Genomic DNA, 27,131 nt, shown 5'->3' on the forward strand with positions numbered 1-27,131 from the left:
GCATGCTCAGACCAGAGCTGCAAGGTTTATAAATTTTCTTGGATTAAGCCATTATAACAGGCTTGGACTGCATGGATAAATATGGCATATTATAGATGAACTGTATTTCTACAGTCATAATGCAACTCATGATTAAAAAAACATAAGACAACCATAGTTGGTTGTTCTTACATAAACCACCAGCAATAGTGGATGCATCAACAACTACAATATGTCTTTAGCTTTCAATTTCAAAACATCTATAAGGCACTTGGCAAAACAAGTTTACCAATAAGAAGCGCAAATGTATGCACACAGGAAGGAATATACACTATGTGGAATCCCATGATTCTGTACAGCAGGAAGTTCCGCATGAAAGGGACCCGAGATTCCTCTATACCCTCAGTAAGCAATGAGAAAGAAAACAGAAGGTTTGATTATATAGTACATAACTGTGCAATGTATAATGAATGCAGTTACAGTATACTTGTTTTGCAGTCCTCTAATAATACCTCATGAAGAACATAATGTTTGGTTTTGATCACCGTACCACAAAAGCCTGCAGGCACCCATAAAATTGCAGGGGTCACAGTGAGACAGGAGCTGTGAGAGTCCTGGCCAACACTCAGCAGTGCTCAGTGAATCACCACTTTTAGCATGTGACATGACCGAGGCTGAAACCCATAATGTCTACAGTTATAGCTCAGACGAGCACCTCATGAGTTTTCCAACAGGACCACATTTTTAAACCTGTAATCTTCAGGAGAAGCAGGAGGACAGAATAATGATAATAGAATACGTGAGAAAGCGCTTTTCTGTTGTTTTAATTTTGTCAACATACCAGCTGTTCATAAATAAAATATGGGGGTGTCAAAACATATTGTAATAATAGCAGTGTTACCAAAAATGAGAATTGTAAATTGTTTTAACTTCACACCATCAAACTAAGAGAGCAAAGTCTCTCCTTCTTTTTCATTCTTCTGGGAAAATTTTGCTAATCTGTAACAAACACTGTAGAGAAGACAGAATTGGTAGCTTAAGAAATACTGAAAACAAAGTAGTTACTCGACATAATTTAAAGGTTACAGATAATGCTTATGAGCAAGCATAATCAGTACATTATGTGCAAATATGAAGGGATAATGTGCAATTATATGGGTTTAGGGTGATTGTGGATTCCTGTAGGAAGGGTGTGTAATGACTATGTATAGGGTGATGTCTTTTACTGCATGTAAAATTATATTTATTTTAATGTAATGTTTATTCGTATGGTTTGTATGTTTCTATACATTTCTCTGTGTGTAAAACATAGCTGCAAAACAAATTTCTGAGAAATCAGACAATAAAGCATTATCTAATTATATTTGTGCATGAATTATATTCAGTACTGAAACATAAAGAATTAGCATGTTCTGAAGGTGTGTAAATACAATTTAAAACTAAAAGAAAAAGTAAAGAAGAACATAAAATAGCGAAGCACTGAGTATTTTTACCCCCAAAAAATGTAGATTAGTTCTCCTGACTTTAAAAAACGTTGTAGTTATGATCTACATAGCCTTCTCTCTCACTCCTGTGGCAACAGTAATGGATATTACTGCCTGACGATGCATAGCTATAACAAGTCGTTTTTATATAAAAGTGTATCACGTTATATGTTATATATATTATATATCAAAACAAACTTCTCACTGATTATTGCATAAATTCATAAAGTTACCATCAGGAAAATCACAATTGTTTCTGCACCAGGCATACTGACATTTTATTAAAATGATGCGACATCAGCAAACTGATTTGACTGATTAACACTTGTCATAAACAGGGTTGATCAACAGGGGGCCTAGTGTGAAACAGGGTAGAAATACAAGCTGTGCACCTTCAACACCTGCTTTACACCAGATTGAAAATGCTGTTTTGTGGCATCCTGTGTCATTCCTCTCATCGAGTCTAGAAAATCATGTGCCTCTTCACTGGTCTCCGAGTTTTAGATGCCTGACATCATTTCAGCTCATCTCACAAATGCTGGAGAATGCTCAGTTCTGGCAAGTAGAGCATTCATGCCATATCTACAGTACATTAAAACTCTCAGTTTAATAGACTAGTGGGGATGAAGAGGTGTCCATTATTGCCAAATGCCTGTTCAATCACAAATGACATTTTTTCAGCCCAAAAATACACTACTACATGAGAAAAAGTCTATAATATATATACATTTTTTGAAACTTTTTACTAATTTTAACAATTGCTATCAACACAGTCAATGCAAATTGAGCTTTTTTCATAAATATAAAAGCTCTTTATTTAATAAATATACTCTACAATTCTCAAAACCATACGAAACACAAACAACGCTAATTATAAGCAACAGACCTACATCTACAGGGCACCACAGAAACTGCTGTTTCAAACCTATATGGTATTAATTTTTACCTTGTTTTATTATTTGTACATTTTAGTATATTTTTTTAAATTAAGTTTTTTAAAAAATGGCTAAAGCATATGAAACACAAACTACACCCATTGTAAGTCATTCCTATTGTAATTGGAATTATGTAAGTATACCAATTGCCTTATACTTTGTCTGTTATTGTGGGGATAGTCAGGTATTTCTGATTTTACTGACAAAGAATCCCCCTTTGCAGATTTTGACAGTTAAATCCAAAGTCTTTGAAAGTGAAGTCCATTAATAAAAAATAGTATTGACTCTAAAACAGTCTGGTCTTACAAGAAACCCATAGCTATATGAGCAGCACGAGAATATTTATCTTGATTGAATGTTTCTATAGGAAGGGCAACAGGTGGGGTCCCAGGACTTGATCAGTGTAGAGCTGGCTGCCATCAATCACTACAATTAGTGTTCTGTAGCAACTAGACACTCCTGCTCACTGTCACGGGACACAAGGACATTCCCATTGATCTTGGTGAGGCATTATCCCTCATAGCCTCCCAGATCATGGCCCGTCACGGATGGTTTGTAATTGATTGTAATCTCTTGCCAGCTGTGAATACACCAGGTACACAGCAACAGTGTGCTGACTTGGTCCAGCCTAAAACATACCAATGAGAGAAAAGCGCTTTTCTCTGAATTTAAAACTATAAATATTGGTTCCTCTCTGTGTTTTTCTTTTTTCGACACTTGACATTTAACAGGTTAAATTACACCATTTAACCTCTCTCATTGATCAGGTGATGAAGTGCTTCCACAACTGTCACTTGTGTATATACAGTAACAGCCATGAATCATTATTTAACCACAATGACTTCAAAAACATTTAATCAAAATCCAGCATCTCTTAATTTGACAAAAAACAAACGCATAGAGAGCTAAGTTTCTACTGATGTTCACTAAATATTTTAATGTGTTCGCATGTACAGTATAAATGCAAACAAATATTCCACAGCTAAGCTGTATAATTAAAGTCCAAAACAATTGTTTAGGGACTATTGGTTAAATTGTTATTAAAACATAATATTACAGATTAATTAAGTTGTAATAATTTTTTGGTCACCAAGTGATTTTCCAGTGATTTAATGACTGCAATAGTTTTTAGTACATAAAGTACATTTGCTTTTTCCTATTGGTACCTGCAGCAAAAGAGGACATGCACCACAGTGGGTGCACTGTGGCCTTATAACAGGTGGGTTGTGGGTTCAAGGTCCCATTGTGGGCATGCTATTGTACCTTTGGCAAGGTAATTTGTACCAATTGTTTTAGTCCACCCAGCTTACTAAATAAAGGCCAGCACTGCAAGGGGTCCTGTAATGGACCAGTGTCCTGTACTGGGAGAGAGTGGGGTTGGGGTCTTGACGTCTCGTCCACTTAACCCTATAGAAACTAGGATAAGCTCTGGCCCAATGAGCCAAAGTGGTTCAGTTATGGAAATTACTTACCAACCACCCTACCTGCTAGTCAATACACAACTTTGTATTAAAAGCACCAAAGAAAGAATTATCACTAAAACACATAAGGTAAGCAGCCTAACACCTCATTATATTGAAAAGAAGAGGACACACAACTTGCATCTTACCATACAGGAAATCTCAAGCTACAGATTGTAGAGCAGAAAAACAAACTTCCATTCCACACACAGAGACAGTGAGAGAGAGCCACATCCACCAAGTACTCTGAAAGACATCTTTCTGTCTCTCAGCAGGGATAATTGGCTAAATGCACACAACAAAGTTATACAAGATAGTCCTAACACCTGCAGTGACATCTTGCAGTAAAAGAAGAGGCATTTCTGCTCTAAAGCCTGGATAATCTCACGATCATATCTGTAGAAGCAGAGAGGATTCAATCAGTAGACCGGGAGTATGTTCAGGCATGCCTTCTGGAATTTTACTGAAAGATGCTAGGAGGTAAGGAAACAGACTAATAAATATGCAATTATGCAGTTCAGTTCATTTAATCTACAAACACTGCACATGTAGTTAAAAGCTCTCAATTCCCACTAATAGCAAAAGTAATTTTTCATGCTGTACAACATTTATCACAAAACAGCTCATTGCATGACATCCCCTGCATGGTACAGTACACGTATTTTTCATTTAAAACACAGGAATCATTTAAAAAACGTACTATTGAATTCTTAACACAAATATTGAAATAGTTAGGTTTTGAAGACCCTGGAAAAGCAGAATGACCTGACCTGAAATTAGAGATGATGCTAATTATGTAAATATACAAACACCTCTGCTCAGAATAAGGAAAATATTTTTTCTTCACATTTTTTCAGTTCTGTCTTGTAATTATTAGAGCAATTATTCTGATAAACAGCAGCAAGGTCAAATCACATACTACCGGAAACATGATTTTGCTTAATCACTGTAAGATCTTAATACTGTAAAAGAAAAAAAACTGGTAAAAACATCATGGAAGGAAAGTATAGCAACCCTCTCGTAGAATTCTTTTATTCATCTGTCAAATTTATTACTAATCAATCATATTACAAAGAGTAAGTTATAAAACTCTAATCTTCATTATTTAGGTCAGTTTTCAGCTTTGAAATAATAAACTGTGAGCAGCAAGATGCAGTTCCCTGCTTTCCCTTGTTGTCATTGTCCTCTTATTATGTCAGGTTAACTGCATCCACTCAGTGTTACTATGGGAACCGATTAGGCTCTCTTTTCCTTAGTGCTGTTGTCAAAATCTTTTAATTAGTATGGGATATAAAGGTGAAAATATTCACAACCTCCCAATTTTACTTTGTGTGATCGACAAATTTGGTTGTCGACCCTGTTGTTTAATTTTAGGAAAATTAACCTATGGCTCATGATGAACACGTTGCACAGTGATGAGCTCACAGCTCCCAGCGCTGTAAATGGTCGCATCAGCTAATGCGGTGCACTAAGCAATATGAAGCACTGAGTGATAATGTTATGTAGCATCAGCAGAACAGACGTGGGAAATATTCTAGCTCCCCAGCTGTGATGAATGAGAGCTATCATTTCCTCCTATTTCAATAAGAGCTTGTGTTCAGAAACAGAGGAAGGCACTGGAAATATCTTAAGAAGAAATGTGTGTTCACATTTTCTCATATGGTCCTTGGGGGATAAAAAAGGTGACATTTAAATTGTACATCTTTATTTATTTTAAAACCAATACGTGTACATTTATTTTTTAAAATCTAAAACAATTTTATTTTTGATGAACTGCCCTCTACTCTGCCTTCTGTCATCACTCCCTACATTGTGAAACAAATTACTAAAAGCAGAGTCCACAGGTGGCTGAGGATTGGGGTATTAATCAACTCTATTCATGGCACCATATCTGGCAAAAGACAAATCCATTTATCTGCAGTTGATTGAGTGCAATAATAGGCATTTGATTACTTGCCCCTTCTGCTTTCTCCTCTGTGTTGGCCAACATCTCTTGCAGGGCTCGCACTGATAGGGACTGTTCAAGCACAAAAGTGCAGATTGAGAGGTCTGGAGGAACATTCTGCAGGAGACAAATTAAGAAAAATTACTCAATTACTTCCTGTCATTCCATACAGTACAAATCATTACATAAGAGATCTTTATCACATTGTGAAATATCGTGTCGTATTATCCCCATGAAAACATTAGCACATTTTTAAATAGTACAGTAATCGAATAAATGATCCACTTATGTATTTGAATATTGAATTGAGAAGGGGTCCTGAATTACCCAGTTAAGTGAGCTTGTCTGAAAAACAGTCTGAGCTGTGTAGAGCTCTTCTTGCTGTTAGATGACGACAACTCTCCACGCTGAATGGGTTGAGTTGCAGTAGGTAGGCTGAATTGTCTTTAAATTGCAAGTCCACATCAAAACTTGCAGAAGCAAAGCAAGGCTGGACCTGGTCAGTCCTGGCTCAAGAAATCCAGGTTACACCTGGTGCTGGTGTACCGGCAATGGGCACACTTCAGTGTGGACCAGAATTATTAAAAAAAAAAACAATGGGGCATTGTGCTGTGTGAGGTACTGTTCTTCGGATGAGACATTAAACCAAAGTCCTGACCATGAAAGTTTAACTATTAAGGATCGTATGGTCCTTTTTCCAAAGATTAGGGATGTTCACCCCGATGTCATGTAAAGTCCACTCTGGGATTGTCGTCTGGCCTCCCGAGTGTTTAGCTGGTGAAGAAATTTTTCACTTCTCTGCCTTATCTGTTGTGCTGCATTTCAGTGGTGAATGAAGAGTGCCCTCTTCTATGTACTGTATAGAGAGTTCGGTGATCCTTTGGGATTAAAAGCTATATAGATCAGTAAAAATGACTGCTTTGCAATATTGCTTGCAGTGTGGAGCAGCAAGCTTGCTGTTCTATTAGATGGAGCCACACTACTCCTCCATACAATGTGCACTCTGGTGTGGGATTTGCAGAATGAAATATGGTGGGTGGCTTATCAGTCCCCAATTCATAAAAAGGTGTGCAAATCCCTCCAGATCTAATAAGTAGGCGATAAATAAGAGGTTCATTCAAATTTTGATCATCCCAAAAACAAAGAAGACAAATCCAAAACTACACAAAAAAGGAATCAATACAAAGTTCCAAAAATGTGAGACAGAAATAAGAAACATAAATTAAAGGTCATTAGTATCCCATAACAATATGGTTAATATCCTTATAGGACAGCACTACATACATTTCTTTTCCAAACTGAATATTGAATAAGATGGAAAATCGATTGTTTTTTGCTACTTTCAATTTCCAACTGGGTTGTTAGCTTCTAATAATTTTAGGAAAAGGAATTTAAGCTTAGTATTGGTCCCTGATTACTTAATCAACTTAATTAAGGAATGTTAATTTAACAAAGCACTTTCTATAATATACTGTAGCCTGATGTTAACAGCAATTTAAAAATGATGCAAAAAGGACGATGTGTAAGAAATAGGTCTCTTAAACCAAAACGGAAAAAACGGCACTAGGATACAACTTTATATTAAAAATTGCCTTGCTTCAGACAAAATAAAAAAGTGAAGTTCAAATAAGTATTCCAGGAATGGGCTAAACAATAAAGCTACCACATAGACTCCTATTATCCCCTTAGGTCTTGCCTTTCTGTGAGACACTGTCAGAAATTGCACAAATGAGTCCAGAGCTTCTCAATGACTCATTTAAACATGTAATTCCCTCTTCTCTCCCTAACACACTATATAGTTTACATACTATATTATTTGTAATTGTATCAGTACTAATAATCATTTTCCTTAAAGGCGATTTGAATAGTTGTGTTCTTCTGTTCAACCAGGGTGCAGCCTGAGGTGTTCAGATAAGCAGTCTGTATCAGCTGTTGAGCTCTTATTCTTTAGACATGCACATCCTCTGCACTGTCAACATTGTGCTACACTATTACACGATATAGTTTATATGTGCCGTTTTAAGTGACAGTGGAGTTTTTCAGATTCTGTGTCTAGAGAAAAGGGTTTGCTGGGAATAATATTCTCTCAGAACACCAAGGGAGGCTCCCAGCCAGACTGCTTGCTACTGTATCCCCCAGGGACAGAGTGTCATATCTCAAGCTCTTTTCTGTTAACTGAACTCAAATTTCAATTTTTTTCTGACTCTGGAATGCACTAAAACATATTTTCAGGTTTTAGGAACACCACGCATTAACCCTGATCATGAAGTGTTATTCTAACAAATCTAAACAAATTAATACCGTGCCTCAACATTTGAAACAATAATTTAATAAGAGCCCGAAAGACATACTGTACTTTATTCACAGATACCTTAGATGTCCAGTGCCAGCAGGGGCGAACAGGCTAGCATATGCTGTAGCCTAGGGGTCGCAGATTGATCAGGGAGCCCTGATTGGCCAGAATATTTTTTAAACGAACCAGTGGGAGTGATAAGGTGCCCCTGATTGGCCGGGGTATTTTTTTTAAACGGACCTGTGGGCCCCCATTGGTCCATAAAAACGTGAAATAATTTGTGAACCAATGATTGGTTAGATGCAACGGGTTCATAGTTCAAATTCATTTTGGCGGATTCATCGGGTGATCTCTGGTGCAAGTTTACGGTAACCAGCCTCAAAATGTGCGATAGGAAAATATGATTTTGGGGCGCAAAACCAAAAGTCACGGCGCTTGAAAGAGCAGTGTGAGTAGGATCTTCTTAAAAAGATCCCCAGATTGAGTGGTTATTTCAAGTTTGCTGAGCCAGACCCCGATCCCCAGTTTACAGCTAACATTGCAGCCAGTGCTACAACAACCGCGGTTGAAAAGTTAGCTGCAGCGAGCTCTAGCCTGGGCGCAGTCTACCTCAACGCCGCTCATGAGGACGAGCAGCTCCCGCAACGGGATCAAAGGAACACGAGTCCGAGGCAGAGCCGTCCAAAACGCCACCACCATCTCCACAAGACCTACGAGCCGTGTCCGAGCCGCCGCCATGGCTGTTGCACCTGCTGCCCTGGAGCTAACAGAGGCCGCAACAGCAGCTCCCGCTTCCTCTAGCTCGGACCCAGCAAAATAGATGAACAGACTAGAACAAAACAGATGCAGCCATACTGGGCTAAACTAGGCCCGAAACTGAGTCGAAACCAAGACGCGGATGTTGCAGCATCGGAAAGACAACATCAACACCGAAGGAGGTATTGCTCTAAAACCCTATACTTTACTGTACTGTACTTTACCTTGGAGTTTGAAGTCGATTCTAGGAAGCAAAGTCGGTTCCCAAATCCTTCTGCAGCCAAGCAGAGCTTCTGTTGTTCTTTGTGGACAATAGCGGAACACTGCAGAACCACCTCATCATCCTGCAGGAGACACGCAAGGCAGTGAATTAATATCGTGGCTGATGGCCGGAGCTGAATACTTTCTACACAATACTTTCACACAAAGGCGGACATTGAAAATAAATTCCCATGAATGGCAATAAAGAACTGGCAAAGAAATGTCTGTTTTAGGGTGGCAGGGTGACACACTGGTTAGCATTGCTGCCTCGCTGTCCTGGGGTGCTGTCTGTGTGGCGTTTGTATGTTGGGGGCCCCAGTTTCCCTTCACAGTCCAAAGACATGTGGGTAGATTCATTGACGTCTGTGAAAATTGGCCCTGGTGTGAGTGTGTGTGTTTGTGTCAATGTGTAAGTGTATGCTGTACAATGGACTGGCGTCCTGTCCAGGGTGTGCCCTGCCTTGTGCCTGTTGCTTGCCAGGATAGGCTCCGCTGACCGTTGTGACCTTGGACTGGATAAAGAGGTTTGAAAATGCATGGGAGGATATGTGTATTACAAAAAAATAAATGAAACAAATAACAATAGATTAAAGTTAAATGAAAAATAATAGATCAAAATTATTGTTACTAGTTGACAGTGTTAGTAGTAGAATAAAATGCAATAATACATTTTCATATAATCTTTCCTCTTTTAACTACACTCCAGTGGGGGTATACTGTAAACAACAACAATACTAATATTGTCATTGGTTTCAAAGAAAACTAAAACAGGAGGATGTGTCATATCTTAACACGAGAATTCAAAGGCAGCAAAATGTCTCTGACTCTTCTCTGAGACATGTACTGTATGTCAGCCAATCCAATTAAAGGTTGAACAGGTCAATTGCAGTGAACAGAAGTTAAGCATCGAACTTTAAATAATCCTGCAGGCAGTATATCACAAATCGCATAAACATGTATGTGAGTTAGTTCTGATTTACAGTGAAGCAAGAACTACCAGGTAGTTCCCAGGCCCAGATTTAAATGAATCCCGCATAACAACAACCCCTACGGATGGCTGTTAACTGCTAGATTAGGAGTGCCCAGTCATTGTCCCGCAGGATTTTAAAGCTGAGGCACCTGAAGAGCTGAGAAAAGCTATTCCAAACCAAGCAATTAGTCCAGTTAAACCAGTAACCTGCGGGTTTAGCTCATTAAGTCAACTAAAATAATCAGCTGTAATTGCTCTTCTTATTAAAAGTACAATTATTTTTTAGAATGCTACCGTCATCTATAGCTGCTGCTTCTCAGTGCTGCTGGGTTCCAATGCAGTCACAAAATGAGACTGGTTTGCTGGGATCTACCCTTTGTGCTTCCACCTGGTTACACTCATTTGCACAAAAAAGTTCTTCTGGAAAGATGTACTTTTATAATAATGCATTGGTATAATAACTGCTGACTGAAAATCCATTTCAGTGAGAAAACACTAACACCCATAGGTACTTATCAATAAAGACAGTTTTTAAAAATTAACACAGTCATGAGAAAGTATGATGAAGGCACTTTAAACTAAACAACATTGAAACTGCCAGGAAAAAAACATGTATTGATATGTATTATGTAGCACTTAAATGTAATTCATCTAAAATATTTAGCTTGCTTTTGAAGACAAAGTCCCAAATAATTCAAGAACAAAAATCAGTTTAAAACAGTTTAAAAGTGATGGTAGTCAAAATCAAAGTGTTTTGTTTTTAATTGTAACAGGTTGTAACAACAGGTTGTAGAATTCTATTTATAAGTAATATACATGATTATCTAACAGCAGATTTCCTGTAGAAAAGAACTGGATAGGATACAGCTAACAGCAGAACACAAGGTGAAAAAAGTTAATGAATTTATTCTGACTCACGCCTCCATATTAATCACACACCTTTAGTAACACAGAATAGAAAATGTCTTTGCCCTCCACTCATAAGACAAAGACACTAACTCCCAGAATCGCCACTTCATAAAAGTCCCATTACCAGTCCTTTAGAACTGGCTGTATCTGTTGTAAAGGGCTTGTAAAGAAGACTGAAATAAACTCTGAATGCAGGCTTGTGTTAAAACAGTAGTACTATTTGTATTATAAAGGCTGCCTCAGCAACTGCTACACACGTATGTCTGTAGACCTGCAAAGCTATTGATAAAGGAAGCATACAGCATGTGGATAACAGAGCTGTTCGTTTGAGGCAATTATCGCAGATCTCTGAGTATGAAGCATAACATTTCTGCCTAATTAAAATCTCTTCTGATTACAGCATGTCATTCAAAGCTCATAAGAAGTACAGACATAAAGTCTATGTGGTCTTGGGGCTTGTTATGCTCATCAGAGAAATATGTCATATTTAGTGGGTGGCCCCCAATATTTGTATTTAAATGTATCCCTCTTAATGTGCTCTGTACATGTATTTATCTCACCACAGGGTATCTGCACTAATCTGGTCCTACTTGGTATTATATTCATATTGATATGCAAGATGGTGAATTATTGTATTTTCTTTGCTCTGTGATAAAATCTATTATTTTAAAAATGTGTATTGTATTGATGGCATTCAACTGATTTTCGGGCCATTTTATTCAATTGTTCACTTATAAACAGAAATTCTAATTAAACATGACTTAAAGGTACTACTATTATAGTTTCTTGCAAAAAACATTTTCATATTTATTCACTAAGCAGGACCAATGATAGCCAACATCATGTCAAGGGAGTTTCCTCAAAATAGAGAGAAAGCAAAGAGATAACTCATGATTAAAACTTCAGACTTTCCTACTCTGCGTATTTCTTCTGTAGAGGTGATTCTTGAATTATACGTGAATCACTTAACTTTTCATAAGATGCTGTCAAACCATAAAATTTAAACATAATGTACAACCTATTCCAGTCCTCTCTGCTCTTCTTTAGTTTTTCTTCGAAGTCCCTTTGATTCATGTTTTCAGAACCCATGTTAAAGCCTCAAGGACTGCTTTCAAGCAAGGCTAAGGTTTCAGTATTTAATTAAATCTTCAGCCTCAAGTGTCCACGGATACGGTGCTCCTGAGGAGGCTGGCTTGTTCCACTCTGATGCAATCCATTCCTGACTTCTTCAGTCCTGCTCCCAGAGTTTGTGTCCCTTTTCAAGTACAAATCAGTTTCTAATTACTATTAAATAACCCCCAGAAAAACTCATCTTTGATTTATTGATAGTGATGAACTACACCATAGACAAATCAGCATGCGAGTACTGCATTTTTGCAATTTGTCTGCAGCTGGTGTTTGGTTTCAGAAATACCAGAAGTAAAGAATAAAGCTAACAAGAAATCCGGGAAAAAGATCTCATTTCAACCTGTCCACATTCAAGGACTCTTAACGGTCTCGCAATTATTGATGTAGATACTGGTGAGAATCATACTTCATTAGAAATGCTTATAAAAATCATTCACAGCTCTACATCTTAACAGTGAAGCAAACTACCGAACAATAGGGCTGAGCAAAATACATTCCAGCGCCTCTTCAAAAAGCACCTACCTGTATAACCATCACGGCTTGGACCTCCATCTTATTCGAATGCACAAGACGTCTGCCCTGTGTGATTATCCTCATCCCTAGCCAAGTCAGACTGATATCTTCTATTTCTTTGGCACACTATAAGCAATTGATTGCATTTAGAATTTGATTATATGTGAAATCCGATGTGAAATGTGTATTATTATTTCTTGATACTGTACATGTATTCTGTATCCTTGACTTTTATATAAATTGTATTATTATTGTATTGCATTACTAGCACATCTCTGTATTGTATTTTTTCTATGTACAGTAACTCCGCACAAACGTATCTACTAAGCATATAAATAACAGTACTGTTGAAGAGGTACGGGACATTTAAGTTGGCTACATACTGTACAGTACTAATACTTCAATGAAAAATAGACTATCTTCATTAAAAGGTCACAACCTACTCATAATCCAGAAGCTGAAATCAGTGTTGCAATGCTGTCAGATTTAGCTGCTGCCTACTGCTCTTGCCAATTTCCAATTTTACAATTGTATACAATAAATTGGAGTGATTGAGCAATTGAACTTCCAACAGCACTAAGAAAGATAATTGAGACATGATGAAATGGAGTACATCATGTTTAAACAATTACCATTGTAGGATACTGTCATTAAGTGTTACGTCAATGCAGTTGTATCCCATCTTTTAGAGATGCTAATGTCAGTCCAGTAACATCATCGCAACAACACAGAAAGATCATAGCTTTATCAGAATCTGCCGAAAGAGAAAGGAGAAGCAGTATGGATTGGATCAGGCTGAAAAGTATGTGGAATTATTTACTTGCTTCTGCTGTTTTCCAGTGTACATCAGAAATAGTGAAGTGCTAAAATCAACATACTGTACAGTATGCACCAGTCTTAGTAGACAGCAGACTGGTAATTTAAAAAATAGAACTACAAAATTAAGAAAACTAGATTAGACACATTTTGTTGTTTAATACCTTTTAACCTTACCTATTTTATTTTTCAAATATGTCGCCACATTTTCCTCATTATTCGAGTCAAGAATAAAAAGATTAATAATGTATTTCCAAGTGCAGTGCCAAAAATTGTTACACAGGGGTAAAACCATTGGGGATAAAGTCCACATTTGAAAAATGACACTAAATTCATGATTTAGTAAATCAAAATAGAGAAAGGAAGTGATTAATGATATACTGTAGGTGTCAGTTTAGCCCTTGGCTGTTACAGGTGGGGAGGTAATTTGCTGTATGGCTTTATCAGTCCCTACAAAGTGTTTTCACTTCCTTCTACACATGTTCACCAGATTGTTTGTAATGCACAACAATTCTGACAAAAATACTGATAATCCGTTTTGCCATCCAGTTTGGAAGAAATCAAAGCAGAAGCATTTATCCATTACAGATTGAGGCGTGACTGTATGTTCACAGCGGTGAGCCTTGTTTTGTGCAGATGCCAAGGTGACTCTCATTTCCCTCTTCTAGGAGACAGCGCAGTGGGCTAGTGTGCGCTCTGGACAGGGGGAGGAGTAGTGTCCTAAATGGAAAGCAGATATTCATTATGCTTTCACTTATATAATAACTGCCAGAGTATCATGAATACCAAGCTGGTTGTGCACTAATTATATCTCAATCATTCCAGAAAATGTCATTACTTGTTCATTAAATATACAGTAATAGGCTTTCATTGAAATCAAACATGGCATGGTAAAAGCTGATTGTATTTCTTCTCAAATATTCATTTAACGTTCAATTTAAACCATGATTCTTTGCCTAACCTACTAATATGAGTAAACAGGATTTGAGTAAACTGTTCATTAGAAAATGCTCAGTAACAAGATTGGTCTTAATGCCAAGACCCACATCAGCCTGCTCTGTACAGGCTGTGATGAAGGTTTTCTCCTGTTCTGCTATGAAGCAGTTAAGGGCTAACATTCAAATTCAAATAATGTAAGTAGGACATAATTTCCATGTTTTATTTCATATATCATTCAAAATTTAAAGAAGCTCAATTTCAGAGTGTTAGGTTACTAGTAATTAAAATGGAGACAATGTAAAAAGGGGGAAAATGCATATATTAAAAAAGAGGGACAATAAAAGATATTGTCTTGACTTTATTTTTTATTTCTCCGTGTCCATGATGTTTAGTAATGGTCTCTGAGCATCACTCATCATTTAAAAAGATTTTTAAAAAGTTACAAACAAAATTTGGTTGCTAATAGGTTAATGATCCCAGGGACACCATCTCCAAATTGAATCGATGGACGAAATCAATATTTAATCTGTCAATAACATGGCTGGTGAATCTGTTCCTGACCCACACAAGTCCCTGCATACAGATGTGTCCAGAATGGCCTTTGTACATGACAGATGCATCCTCACATCATTGATAATCTTAATGTTTCTTGGAATGGAATGATGGATTTTTTCAATAAACAGCTGCAAAACGAATGGGAACCGATCGCCCTATTCTAAAAAAATGCACCCACTAACCGGGGGGGCTGTGTTTAACCAATGGATTCTTCACACGGAAATCGGAGTTCCTAACAACAACAGAATAGCAAGCCCCTAATGAGGTTCAAATACTTCACTCCAGTCGGGTCTGTATGGATGACCAGAACAAGGAGCTCTTGCATCTCTGTCCCTTGTCATCCCTCCTGTCTCTTCTCTTTTTTCAGTCTTCTGTCTACCCATTTTATGCTCTGATCATGGACTGCTGATTGACACTTAATTTATCAGGAACTTAACGAACTGGGGTAAACCAAGGTAACTTTACAATTGCTTTTATCATTGAGTCTTGCACCCCTACATCTCGGCAAAACACCTCCTTGCTTTGAAGCTCCCCGGTACTGGAAATAATGACAATAGCCAGATGTTACCCATTGTATCTAGATTATTCAAGACTTCACGTTCAAGACGGCTACTGTGCCTTGAGTGAGATACTTCACACCCGTTGCTCCAGGTCATCCAGCTGTATGAATGCAGACCAGCATTGCTCAGAGGATGAGCTCTGGGCCTATGAGCCAGTGTGGCTCAGATATAAAAACTGTGTACCTCCTATGCGACAAGCTGTTGACAAGTTTATTATTAAAAATGGATTCCAATTGAAGAACCTTTATACAAGTCTCAGTAATTTTCTCCTAAGATAACTAATGAATCCCGCATTTCCAAAATGGTGATATCAAATGTATGGCATCTCTCTTATTACATAAAACATTTAACCTGTTTGTCAATTAACTGGAGGGATATGACTACAGTGGAATAGGTCTTGCTTGCTTTATCATATTTTCAGCACACCCTCAAGCAGTAATCTAAAGCCAGTCTTCGGACAGAAGCCTATTTGTTTTACAGCCAACACATAATTTAGCTCTCATCCCCTGTATAATAAGCAGACAGCTTATGTAAAGCCAATAGCTAGTCTTCTGCTCACTTGAAGCATCAAAAGCCAATCAATTGGGCGGTACATCAAAAATGTGACTGAAATGCACGCAACTTGGGTTTATCTCATTCTGATGGATATACTGTAGTACAGAAGAAATGAAACTGTCACTGAACAATATTAAGGGGATATTCAACATGATGCATAGCATTTTGGATAATAAAAGACTGTAAGGGTAGTGTGTACTTTGAGGCATAAACAAATCATGTCAGTTTTTTATTTTCTTTGTTTGTTCAGAACTTCAATAGCAGGATTATCCAAAATATATTTTCTCATCTAAATGTCACTGCTAAGATACAGCATTTCATCCAGAATTCTACCTGGAAGAAGAAAATTATTCAAGTGCAACAGTGATTATAAAATTAATTAAGAGGAAAAATCACCTTTTTTTTAAATGAAAACAGTATTCTAAACTGTGACTTTAAAAAAAAAAGTCAGACAGGCACAATAGATATCCATAATCTGCAATTAATTCTCATGCCATGCATGAAAGTCTGGCATGCTCAATGGAAAGCTTGTCTCATAAATTCAGCTATTGATATACAATAGTGGCAGAGACTCTGGGCTTTTGCTGTTGTGTGCCTCACTCAAAGTGTGCTGGATTTGAGAGTGCTTTCATCACAATCTCCTTTACGAGGGTCACTGCAGAGAGAACTCACACATGAAGGCTCAGCAACACACACTGCTTCAGCTTTTTACTAGAGAAGAATTAAGGAATTTAATTACAATGTGGCAATTAATAGAACAGACAATACTGGCTGACTGACCACCCTTCAGTTCATGCAGCTACATTTGTTGCTTTGTGGGTTGAAGCTGTTACTGTCCTGGAAATTAAAAGGGAATTTCAGTAACGGGCAAAACGAAGAACTGCAGTGATCTTTCCTGCGTGCTGTACAGTAGAGGAATCTCTTTCCTACATGACAGTTCACTGCACTTAAGGTGTAATCTAACAGCAAAAGATATTCATCCTATTAAGGCACCCTACTGCTAATGGTGTCTGATTGCATATCATGCTGGCACATCTTAAAGATACAAGTAATAGGTTTATTCCCGGATTACCAGGCTCCTCACTCGGTCATGGAGAATAAGCCCAGCAGCCCACAGAGAAACCTCATTTCCACAGTTTGTGCCCACGATCTCATTCTTTCGGTCACTGTACAAAGCTGGTGACCATAGGTGAGGATGGGGACGTAGATTAACTCTACACCCGGAGAGGGCAAGCCACTTTTCTCCAGAAAAGAATCGCAACCTCAGATTTGGAGGTGCATTACACTCAGCTGTGAACTTCTCCAGTGCGCGTCGGAAATCACAGTCACATGAGGCAAAGAGGACAGCATTATCCACAAACAGCAGAGATCCAACCATCAGATCCCCAAACTGGATACACTCCAAACCTTGGCTGCCCTTTATATCCTGTCTGTGAAAATCGCAAACGGGAGAGGAGACAAGATGCACGCCTGGTGGAGTCCAACGCCCAGTTCTCCAAGTCCACATAACCTATTTGAATACCACTGCTTTCAAAGGGATGAAAAAAAATGCCCCGGAGCTTAACTTTGTCTTCATGCTTTGAAAATGTCTGACAGTGGAAAGACAAAAAGCAAGAGCAAGTTAAGGGCAATCACAATGCTGAAAAATCTTTAATATTGGATGTAGTGCAGAAAATTAAAACTCCTATGCTGCCCAGGTGAATGTGCAATTTGTTTGAAACGCGTCAACATGTGCAGTGTCAATGCACCTTTGAATCAAGTTTCATTTATTTGCACGTTGGTTCAGCTATGAGACCATGACCTTGGTCAACAGAACAACTACAGTGACAAACTATCATATTTACATTAAAAAATTTGGGAACCACTTAGGTCGGTAAATATTCCCAATTATCCAGGCAACTAGATCTGGATAATCTGACTAAAGTATAACAGAAAGACAAAAGATATATTTGGATTATTTCATACCAATGATCCAATGGTAAATATCCTTGTGTGATTTAGTATATAAACCCTTAGATTCGTAAATAAAAGAATCAGAATCCCCGCCTGTGGTGTATGTACAGTGAAAAAGAAACCCTCTCTAAAATTGCATTTCAAAGCTCTTTATTTGGACAAAAAATCCTTTGCAAAGCCAAAGGAGAAGCAGAAATCAATGAATGATGCTCCTCCAATAATTGTTATGCAGCAAAGAGTAAAAATGACTGTAGCATAACATTCTCCCTTCTTGTATACTAACAACATTTAAGCCGGAACATGCTGTTGATGACACAAAGACACTCTAACGTCTTAAATAATTCAGTGTTAGGAAACCAGGCCCCACATGTTGCCTGTTAGAAAAGTTGTCAGCATTGTACTTATATAAAATGAAAACAGTGTAATTACTAGGCGGGACAGGACACAGTCCTGGAACGTAAAAGGTCACCACGAGTGCCCATGGCCATCACATCTGTCCTGTTCATCTGATTAATCCAACCACAGCAGCTGCAGCACAGCAGATTCCTGGAGAAATGACTGTCACTCGCTGTCTGCATGGCGACAGGCGAGAGATGAAATTCTGTGGCAAGAGAATGTCCGAGTTGGTGGCGGAGAGAACGGTGCAGTGCTTTATTCACTAACGACCTGACCGAATGTGGAGACGTCATTCTGAGCATTGCTTTGACTGTTGCATGTTTCAGCAAAAAGGTGAGGAGGTGGAAAGTGGACTGATATGTGGAGGCATCTCCTTTAACACAGGAACGGCTTTAGTGCAGATCAGGCAACTTCCTGCTCAGTGATCAACTGATGCATGATCCAGAAGCTTTTTCTATCCTGCATGCCAATCTGTAAATATTGGCTCCACAATGCAAGACGCACAGTGACCTTGTCCAGCCTTTTCAGCTCCTATTCTGAATCCAGCTGTAGTTGGTCAGTTGCCTGCAGCTGCACAGGAAAAAAAAAAAGGTAAAACAGCCCACAGCAGTCTGTCCAAGTAGAACTTAAGTTATTTTATCTTTCAGCTTCAATCCCTTGCCTGATAACTTGATTAAAATATTTATGTGAGAATATAATAACATCACTTCAAGTTACCTATTAATTTGTTTTTATGCAAGTACTGGAAATCGGTTCCACTTGTATTTTAGATTTTATGAACCACAAGTAATCTGTGTTTATAGCCACTGGTCCTTCAGAAAGCACAGCTCAGTTGTTTTTTCAGTTAGAAATCCCCTTATCAAGACTTCTAAATTTGCTTAGACATATTAAATCTTTCAGCTAATACACTGTGAGTCATTTTCAGTGAAATCCAAGGACTGCATCATTTCACATGCATACCTTCAACTTTCCCCATGCTTTAAGTGAAGCGTGCTGACAAGATATGCCAGTCTATATTAGACATGAAGACATTTAGTCAAGTCTTCCAGACGAGCAAGCAAAAGTTTAATGAGGAAAACCAAGAACAGCAGATGCCTCACATGCAGACGAATGTGAATACCTCAAAACATATGAGCAAACTGGGCTAAAGTGCACAGGATATTAATTTGGATAGGTTTTATTTATCTTAACTTCAGTATTTGCCGGTTTTCTCCTATATACAGGATCAGTATGTTAATAATATACTTTTATTAAGCACTTTTCAAAACTTTAAAGTGCTGTATAACAGAATAAGCATAATATACATTAAAAAATGAAAAGAGAAAATAGAAAACAGTCAATTGATCCGGTGAGTCCAAGTATAAAACTACATCGTAAAAGCTCTAGTAAAAAGCTGAAGCAGTTAAAGTAGGTAGCTGCATCAGGTAGGCTGCAAAGGAACAGGTAAAGGTTTATTCCATGCTGAAAAGAGAAGAAAAACACAACTTTCGGCTGTGGAGTCCTTAAGGTAGCCTGGAAATAGACCATTCAGTGGTTTTTATCAGGAGAAGTCTTATGCCACCTTATGCAATTTGCACAGGAAAGACGCCATAAACTGATGTTGAGTAGTTTAAGTAGAGAATTATGGACATACTGCAGCCCATCACACCAGCAGCTATCCTAGTACCTAGTAAGTAAGGAAATACAGTAGCCTAATCTTGATTAATTAAATGTACAGGTAAGTATCAATATTTCAGCATCAGATACACATACCCAGGGCCTTAATTGAGAGATGTTATGCAGATGGAGAAAAGAGTGTTGACAGTCGACAGATTTAAGCGACTCGAACATAGAGAGTCATGCATCACAACTGCCTCTATTTCCTGGAAACCAGAGAAAAGAGCAAGCACACTGTTGGTGTAAACCATATTAAGTCTCAGAAGCTCATGAGGGATTTGCTGGTCACTTAAGAAATGTAATCTCGCACCGGATTACAAATACTGCAGTGCAATTGTACTGTTTTCTCACAATTTTAACAAATAAGAAGTTTATGTGAAAATATTTTAAGTTCATTTATTTTAATAAGATCTTAAGAACTGCCCAATTATTTTAATATTATCTTTATTATATTTCACAGCATATCACAAAACAAAAGAGGAAATTATTAGTGAGGTATTTGCTTGATAAATGTGATTTTTGTAGGTGTTTTTTGTAGATTCAAATTAGATGGAGGTAAATGATTCTAATGACCATCATGCTCCTACAACATCTGTCACACGCACTGCTCAATTCACACCTGTATGATTTGACAAGTTCATGAGAAACTTCAGCAAGAAAAGGGAAGAAAATCTTAAGACCAGAGTCAATCAACTAATAAAAACTGCTTTTTTCCAAAGTTTTGTTTTCTCCAAGATGCAATTACAAATATTTATGCTGAATGACACCGAATTTCTGACCTAAAAGTTCAAAAACTCCTGCGCTCTGACTTGCCCCATACTCTCATCTATAACTGAAAACACATAAAAATGACTTTGATAGCCTTAAAACAACTTCAGACCCATCACATCTATCCATCATTCTGTCCAGTAATGAATTGCATAGCTGCTTTGTTTCTGCCAGCACAGAAGCCTATCACTGCACAAGGATAAGAATCTCTCCTACAGACAGCCCGGCAATAAATCACGTCATTTTATCGTTCTTCTTTTCCAACAGGCTTAGGCTGGGTTCTCATATCTACTTACAAATGTAATACATGTCTCTGAAATTGGAGGAGCACCGCATTCAGATTTTGATCTAGACATAAACTGGTCACCACCCAGTACAATTTAGGGTGATATCAGCGACATAAATGTTGAAAAGGGGGGCCAAGCCTGGCTAATCAAATCAACAAACTTCTCTTTCTGAGATATACGGCCACACGTAGCGTCCAGATATTTAGAGGGCCATATTCGCCTGCTCTCCGCTGTCATTCCAATGACCCCTCAACTGCTCTGACTTACTGATGAGGATGAAATACACAATCACACTCCAGACTGCCTCTATAAGCATTGCTGTACTCTTCCTTTCCATTAGCTATTTCAGACTATGTATGCAAATGCTGCCTAAATCGAAGAGTGGAGCTCAAAATAATTCAGATCAAAGAACCTAATAAGTCTGTTATGTGCAATGTTATCAGATGTTTTGGACCCGTGATATTATTTCCACTTCCCCACAGCGTTTTGAGCTGTGGTTGAAATGTTGTCCAGAAAACTGACAATTCAACAATATGCTGTACATGCCAGCCTCCTTTGCTGATACAGACAGTATTGAGTATGCGATCTAGACCTCGTTAACAGTGAAATATTTCTTTTAGTTAAAGCAAAGCATGATGTAAGAAAACAGTCTAAAGACATGCGCGTAGGTTAAATGGCTCCTGGAAAAACTGGCCCTGATGCGAGTGTGTGGGAGTGCCCTGAGATGGTCTGTTGTCCCGACCAGGGTGTATTGTAGCTTGTGCCCAGTGCTTCCCAGAACAGGTTCCATGACCCTGAATTGGATAAGTGGTTACTGAAAGTGATGGGGTGTGATTTTTATTACAAATTAAAAATGACAAAATGCAGCATTTCCCCTGTCCACACTGTCAGTGGTACTCCCCTCTGCGTGGACCCTCAGACCGCTAAGGTAGAAGTACAAAATCTATTGGCACATCATTCCTCTACCATTTTCCTCACTGCACCACGGATCAGCAAGGTGCGAGGTCCATATACTGTAGGTATCATGAAGATGGGCCAAGATTCCATGATGTAATGTGAAGATTCCCAAGGAAGAGACTGCAACTTTCTAAAAACCTTCCTCAAGGCCAAACCTTGGAATTACTCTGTTAAAAGAAAAGAGTTACCTTTAAAAAAAAAAAAAACAATCTGTTGGGTCATTCAAAACCCTGGGTGTATTACATTCTGAGCCATCTCGAGTGGGAGGACCTTTATTATATACTGTAATTCTCTCTCTGCATCTGACTGCCAGGCTAGAAAATTCTGGCCTCAGGAAAAAAACAGGTATAAATTCTTTAAAGAAAGGAGCTGCTGATCATCAACTGGTAATCCGAGCGTGTCTGAACAAAATTTAATTTGTGTTTTCATCTGCATTTTATGCCAAAGAACATTGCATAACATTCCCCACAGGCACAACAGCTGTTGCTAAATTTGTATATTCTACATTTCAGGAGAGGTTCCAAGATTCAAAACATATTTGAAATCAGAGACAACCACCATGCTTTTTCATACAATTTGAACAATACCATAGTCAATAGTGTACCTTCACTTAGCCATATGTTTTACTGAGGATACGCAATGTAAAGTAAAAGGTTTAATAAATGCTCCCAGGCAGACTGATAATAGACCATGATTTAAGAAATCTCCTTCTCACTGAACTGTACATTACAGAGATCTAAACATGTTTCATCATTATAACGGATGCAAATTTTGTACCATTCTGCCTTCCAGTCACGCTGTTAGCTCACTAAATATAGCTCGGCCAAAGAATTCCCTGCCAATCAGGTGTGATCAAAAAAAGGAAAGGAGCAGCATATCTATAAATGTGAATGTGACCGTGTCAATCTGGACAGAACACTTACTGTGTCTACGTCACTGAGGAGAAACGCTTGCTGAGAGAAAGAGCCTGAAATCTAATAGCCATCATGCAGCTCAAAGGCCTCCTGGACTTCCTGCCAAGATATTGCCTCACACATTTCTGACAGCAGAATAAGAGATAGGAAACACAATACTTAAAGGAACCAAATTAAACATTCTGGTGAGGAGATGATATAGTGGCCTCTGAAATCCATTACAGTGGATAGTATCTATTACTATCATCTGGTCTGGCATCTTATTGCAGCAGTCAGTAAGACTGCACACGCAGGAGCAGACTCCGCTAACAACTCAACAGACATCACAGGACACATTCCTCCAGATTCAGCCTGACAGGGAAATGGCTCCCAGTTTTTCACAAAGGTTTCAGGGTGCTTTTAGAAAATCGAAAGCTCGGGAAATCGCCATTGACAGTACATGTGAAAAAGCAAACGTCAAGGCTGAAAGGCGCACAAAATAGGCATCTCGGCGGATTTGCTGTAATAGTCACAGAAATTATTGAAGCAATAAGAAAAAGAAAATTCTAAAATGTATCGCCAGTGAAGCGGGCACAACACATCTCTAAAGCAGTATTATAGACGTGTGGTTATTTGACTGAAGCCGGAGATAAATTCCAGTAGGTTACCCTGACCTGCCAGAGGGTATGGAGACAGCCCATCAGAACTGAGGGCATCAAGAAAATGGCAGTTTAAACAGGCATATGAGGAAGCCATATGCTGTATGAATTTAGTCAGAAAATGTTGAGGTTAATACTATAGATGCCACCTTATCAGGCTCCTTAAAATAATATGGAAAGCTAGCAAGTACAGACAATTAGAACCTCTTATACAGTTTTTGAAAAAACAGTTTTTCAAAAGATTTGCTCAAGTTAACTCGAAATTTGTGTGTAGGGTTTTTTTTTTCTTCTTTTGCTTATTAAAATATTCCAAAACAAATAATGTCTCAAATTATAAATGTTGATTTGTTAATAAAAAAGAAGATTGCTTTTTTTGCAATGTCATTAAAGATACACAAAGATAACTTAAATACAATCTAATATCAACAAATTAAATACAGTACAGTCCCAAACAGTATTCTGTTTTTCCCCACTGTACTGTAGCTACAGTATGAGCCCCTTCATGGGTACTGGCACAATCCAGACAGATGGAGTAGCTGTCAATATGCCCATTAGTCTCTAGCCAATATTGACAGAAAATACAGTATCTGCAGTGACAGTGAGATAGTAATGAGGTCATCTAGGACAGGGCAAAACAGACACAGGAATTTAACTTAGTGCAGGGTTGATACTGTAGCTGTGTGTCTCAGTGCAGAATAAGTTCTCCAAATCTAGTATTATGTGGAGGAAGTGCATCAGTCATTATGATTTAAGTGATTGTGACTTAACATAGACATGGAAATGAAAAATAAAGCTTTTTAATTCATAATCTGATTATAGCTTTTTAGATTAAAAGAAACAAAAAGTTTGCTAAGGACATTTTGCCTTCTTAGTATGTTTGGCATTGAGACATTTATCCAACCGTTTTTTGAAAGAAACCCGGATATCAAATTTAACAACATGGTTGAGTAGCATGTTCCACACTCCCACAACCCTTTGTGTAAAGAGATGCCACAGGTTTATCATTTATATTGTGTCCTCCAGCTTGTGTTTCACTGCTAATTCTTAAGAAATCAACTGGATTGAATGTGACAATGTCTTTAAGGAATTTGCATACTTGAAACAGGTCCCCTGGTAGTTTTTTCTGTGCAGACGTGAGATGTTCAATAGAGATCATAATTAGAGAAATAAATGTGAAAACGAATCCAACACAGATGTTGGCAGCCAATGTGACTGTTCTACACAGTGGACCTGGCTGAGTCACCCTAATACCTTGCAAAATCCTCAATCAGACATTATAAATCATTCATCGAGGTGTCATTGAGACAAATTACTTATTGACTTTTGCATGTGAAGTCACTGGGGATGTTTCCAACACCTACAATTTGTTTTCAACTTCAGATCTTCCAGCTAAACAGAAACAAAGTTTAAGAAAATATTGTAAACTGTATATAACGGAGTAAAGACCAAGTGGTGCCAATAATAAGGAGAGACCCACTGGTGGTTTCAATACGAGGTTTATTGTACACTATTAGGGTATACTAAGATTAAGATCACTTTATTGGCCATATACAATTTGTTGCATTAGGAATTCATCTTTTCGCATACCCCAGCTTGCTCTCCATGAGACACACAGACAGGGAGAGAAGCTTGGGGTCAGAGCGCAGCGTCAGCCATTGTACAGTTCCCCTGGAGTAGGTGGGGTTAAGGGCCTTGCTCAGGGGCCCTACGGAGTAGGATTCCTCTGCCGGCCATGGGATTTGAACCGGCAACCTTCCAGCCACAGGCGCAGATCCTGAGCCACAGAGCCACCGCTCCGCCCCACACATTAACTGCCCCAACATGTAGGTTCTCTATCTCTATATTCCCTTAGCGCAGAAATACGGCTGTGGGTGAGCCTCAGGACAGGCTGATTGACAGAGACCTGAGATCTCAACATTGCATTCTCATGTCGGTTAACCACTCAATAAGCCTCCCCTGGAAGTCCTCACCCCACAGCGCTTGCAGGTTAGAAGTTAACCCCTACACAATGCAACGGCAACAAAATCATGTTCTAGCAGTAAACATTTAAGAAAACAAATCTCAAGAGACTGAAACATACTTTAGATCCTGAAGTTAGTTTAGAGCCTGATTTAGAGCAATTCCAGTTTGGTACAAGGCTCTCCATAATTTCAGAAATATTATTCGAAGGTTCAACATCTATTTGGAGTATTTGCCAAACTGTAAAGATAAAATGGTGAATAAAATTAACATAATTTGTTAGAATGAACAGTATAACAGGGAAGAGAAACTGTGATTACTGACTTTCCCATAACAGCTGAGACCAGTGTAGTACAATAACTCCAATGGACAGGACACCAGTCCATTGCACAGACACACACACACACACACACACACACACACACACACACACACACACACACACCAGGGAAGCCAATGGTGTGAAGTTGCCATTTGCAGAATAATGACTGAACACCTTTAAGTCAGCGTTGCCCTGAAAAAGCTAGCTATGACCACTGGAGGCATAATTTCTCATATGTATGTTGTTCTTATACACATCCGCCTTTAGAACAATAAATTAAAATTGGATTGATCAAAGAACACCATTATGGAATTAGAGCTAGTGTTTATGTACGCAAAATATGACTGATCCGTTTTTATCCAAATGTCTCTTTGGCATCTGTGGAATGAGACTAAGCTAAAACTGGAAACTTAATTTACATGGTAAAGTGGTCTTGCAGTCTTGACATTCTAAAAATAAACTGATTACAGTTATTTCTCTTTAATTAGTACAGGTTAACCTCATAAATGCTGGTGACATTTTTGACACAGTGAAGTTAAACCCCTATGAGCACTATAAGGATAAAGGGGCTTGTCAACTCTGTAAACAGCAGATACACTATCAAAAGCTCATGATACCTCTGTGTCGTTATATAAAACAGTGTAATGAAAAAGCATTAAGAGGCAGAATGCAATGAGGCATAGTTCAACTGTAAACAGTGAGCAACATGGACTGTATCACAGCATGTTTGCATGCTGTAGGTTACCTTTCATCCACTAAGCATTAGAAGAGATGCCAGAGAATTTAACAATGCTGAGCTGCAATGAAGGCTTTGTAATCCTATTTACGTTAAGATTGTGTAACCTTGGTACATGCACACAGTATAATTGAAAAGTAGACTAATCTACTAGAGATGAGGAACCTGTCCTCATTGTGATCGAGTACACAGACAGTGTAGCCTGAAGCGTAGAGCTGCGGACAAGAAGACAACAACACCAGAGTTCATTTCCCTGCACAGACACAGAGCAGGTGGATGATATTATTCCAACCTTGTTTGCCCTTTGGGTAAATGTGTCTATGCATTGCAAGAGCAATACAACATATTCAAAAATGAACCACAGCACTTGTACTGAACAAATCATACTTACGGATTGTGCATAACACAGAGATTTCCTTAAGTTTTCTTGCTCACAATTTGCATTACTTTTCCTGAAGAGGAAGACAAAACCTTTACAACCCAACAA

The 27,131-nt window shown here is 38.3% G+C and overlaps 1 protein-coding gene across 1 annotated transcript in view; it reads right to left on the reverse strand.

The window, feature by feature from the left end:
- The window catches only part of ryr2a (ryanodine receptor 2a (cardiac)), a 194,809-nt gene that overhangs the window by 119,516 nt on the left and 48,162 nt on the right, over positions 1–27,131 (reverse strand). The window contains exons 2-3 of the mRNA XM_088933768.1: positions 9,077–9,196; positions 5,812–5,920 (exon numbers count right to left, since the gene is read on the reverse strand). Of these exons, the coding sequence (XP_088789894.1) occupies positions 5,812–5,920; positions 9,077–9,196 (229 nt within the window). The remainder of the gene's footprint in view (positions 1–5,811; positions 5,921–9,076; positions 9,197–27,131) is intronic.

Source organism: Atractosteus spatula, chromosome 15, assembly GCF_055471065.1.
Source record: "Atractosteus spatula isolate fAtrSpa1 chromosome 15, fAtrSpa1.hap1, whole genome shotgun sequence".
Taxonomy (NCBI): Eukaryota; Metazoa; Chordata; class Actinopteri; order Semionotiformes; family Lepisosteidae; genus Atractosteus; species Atractosteus spatula.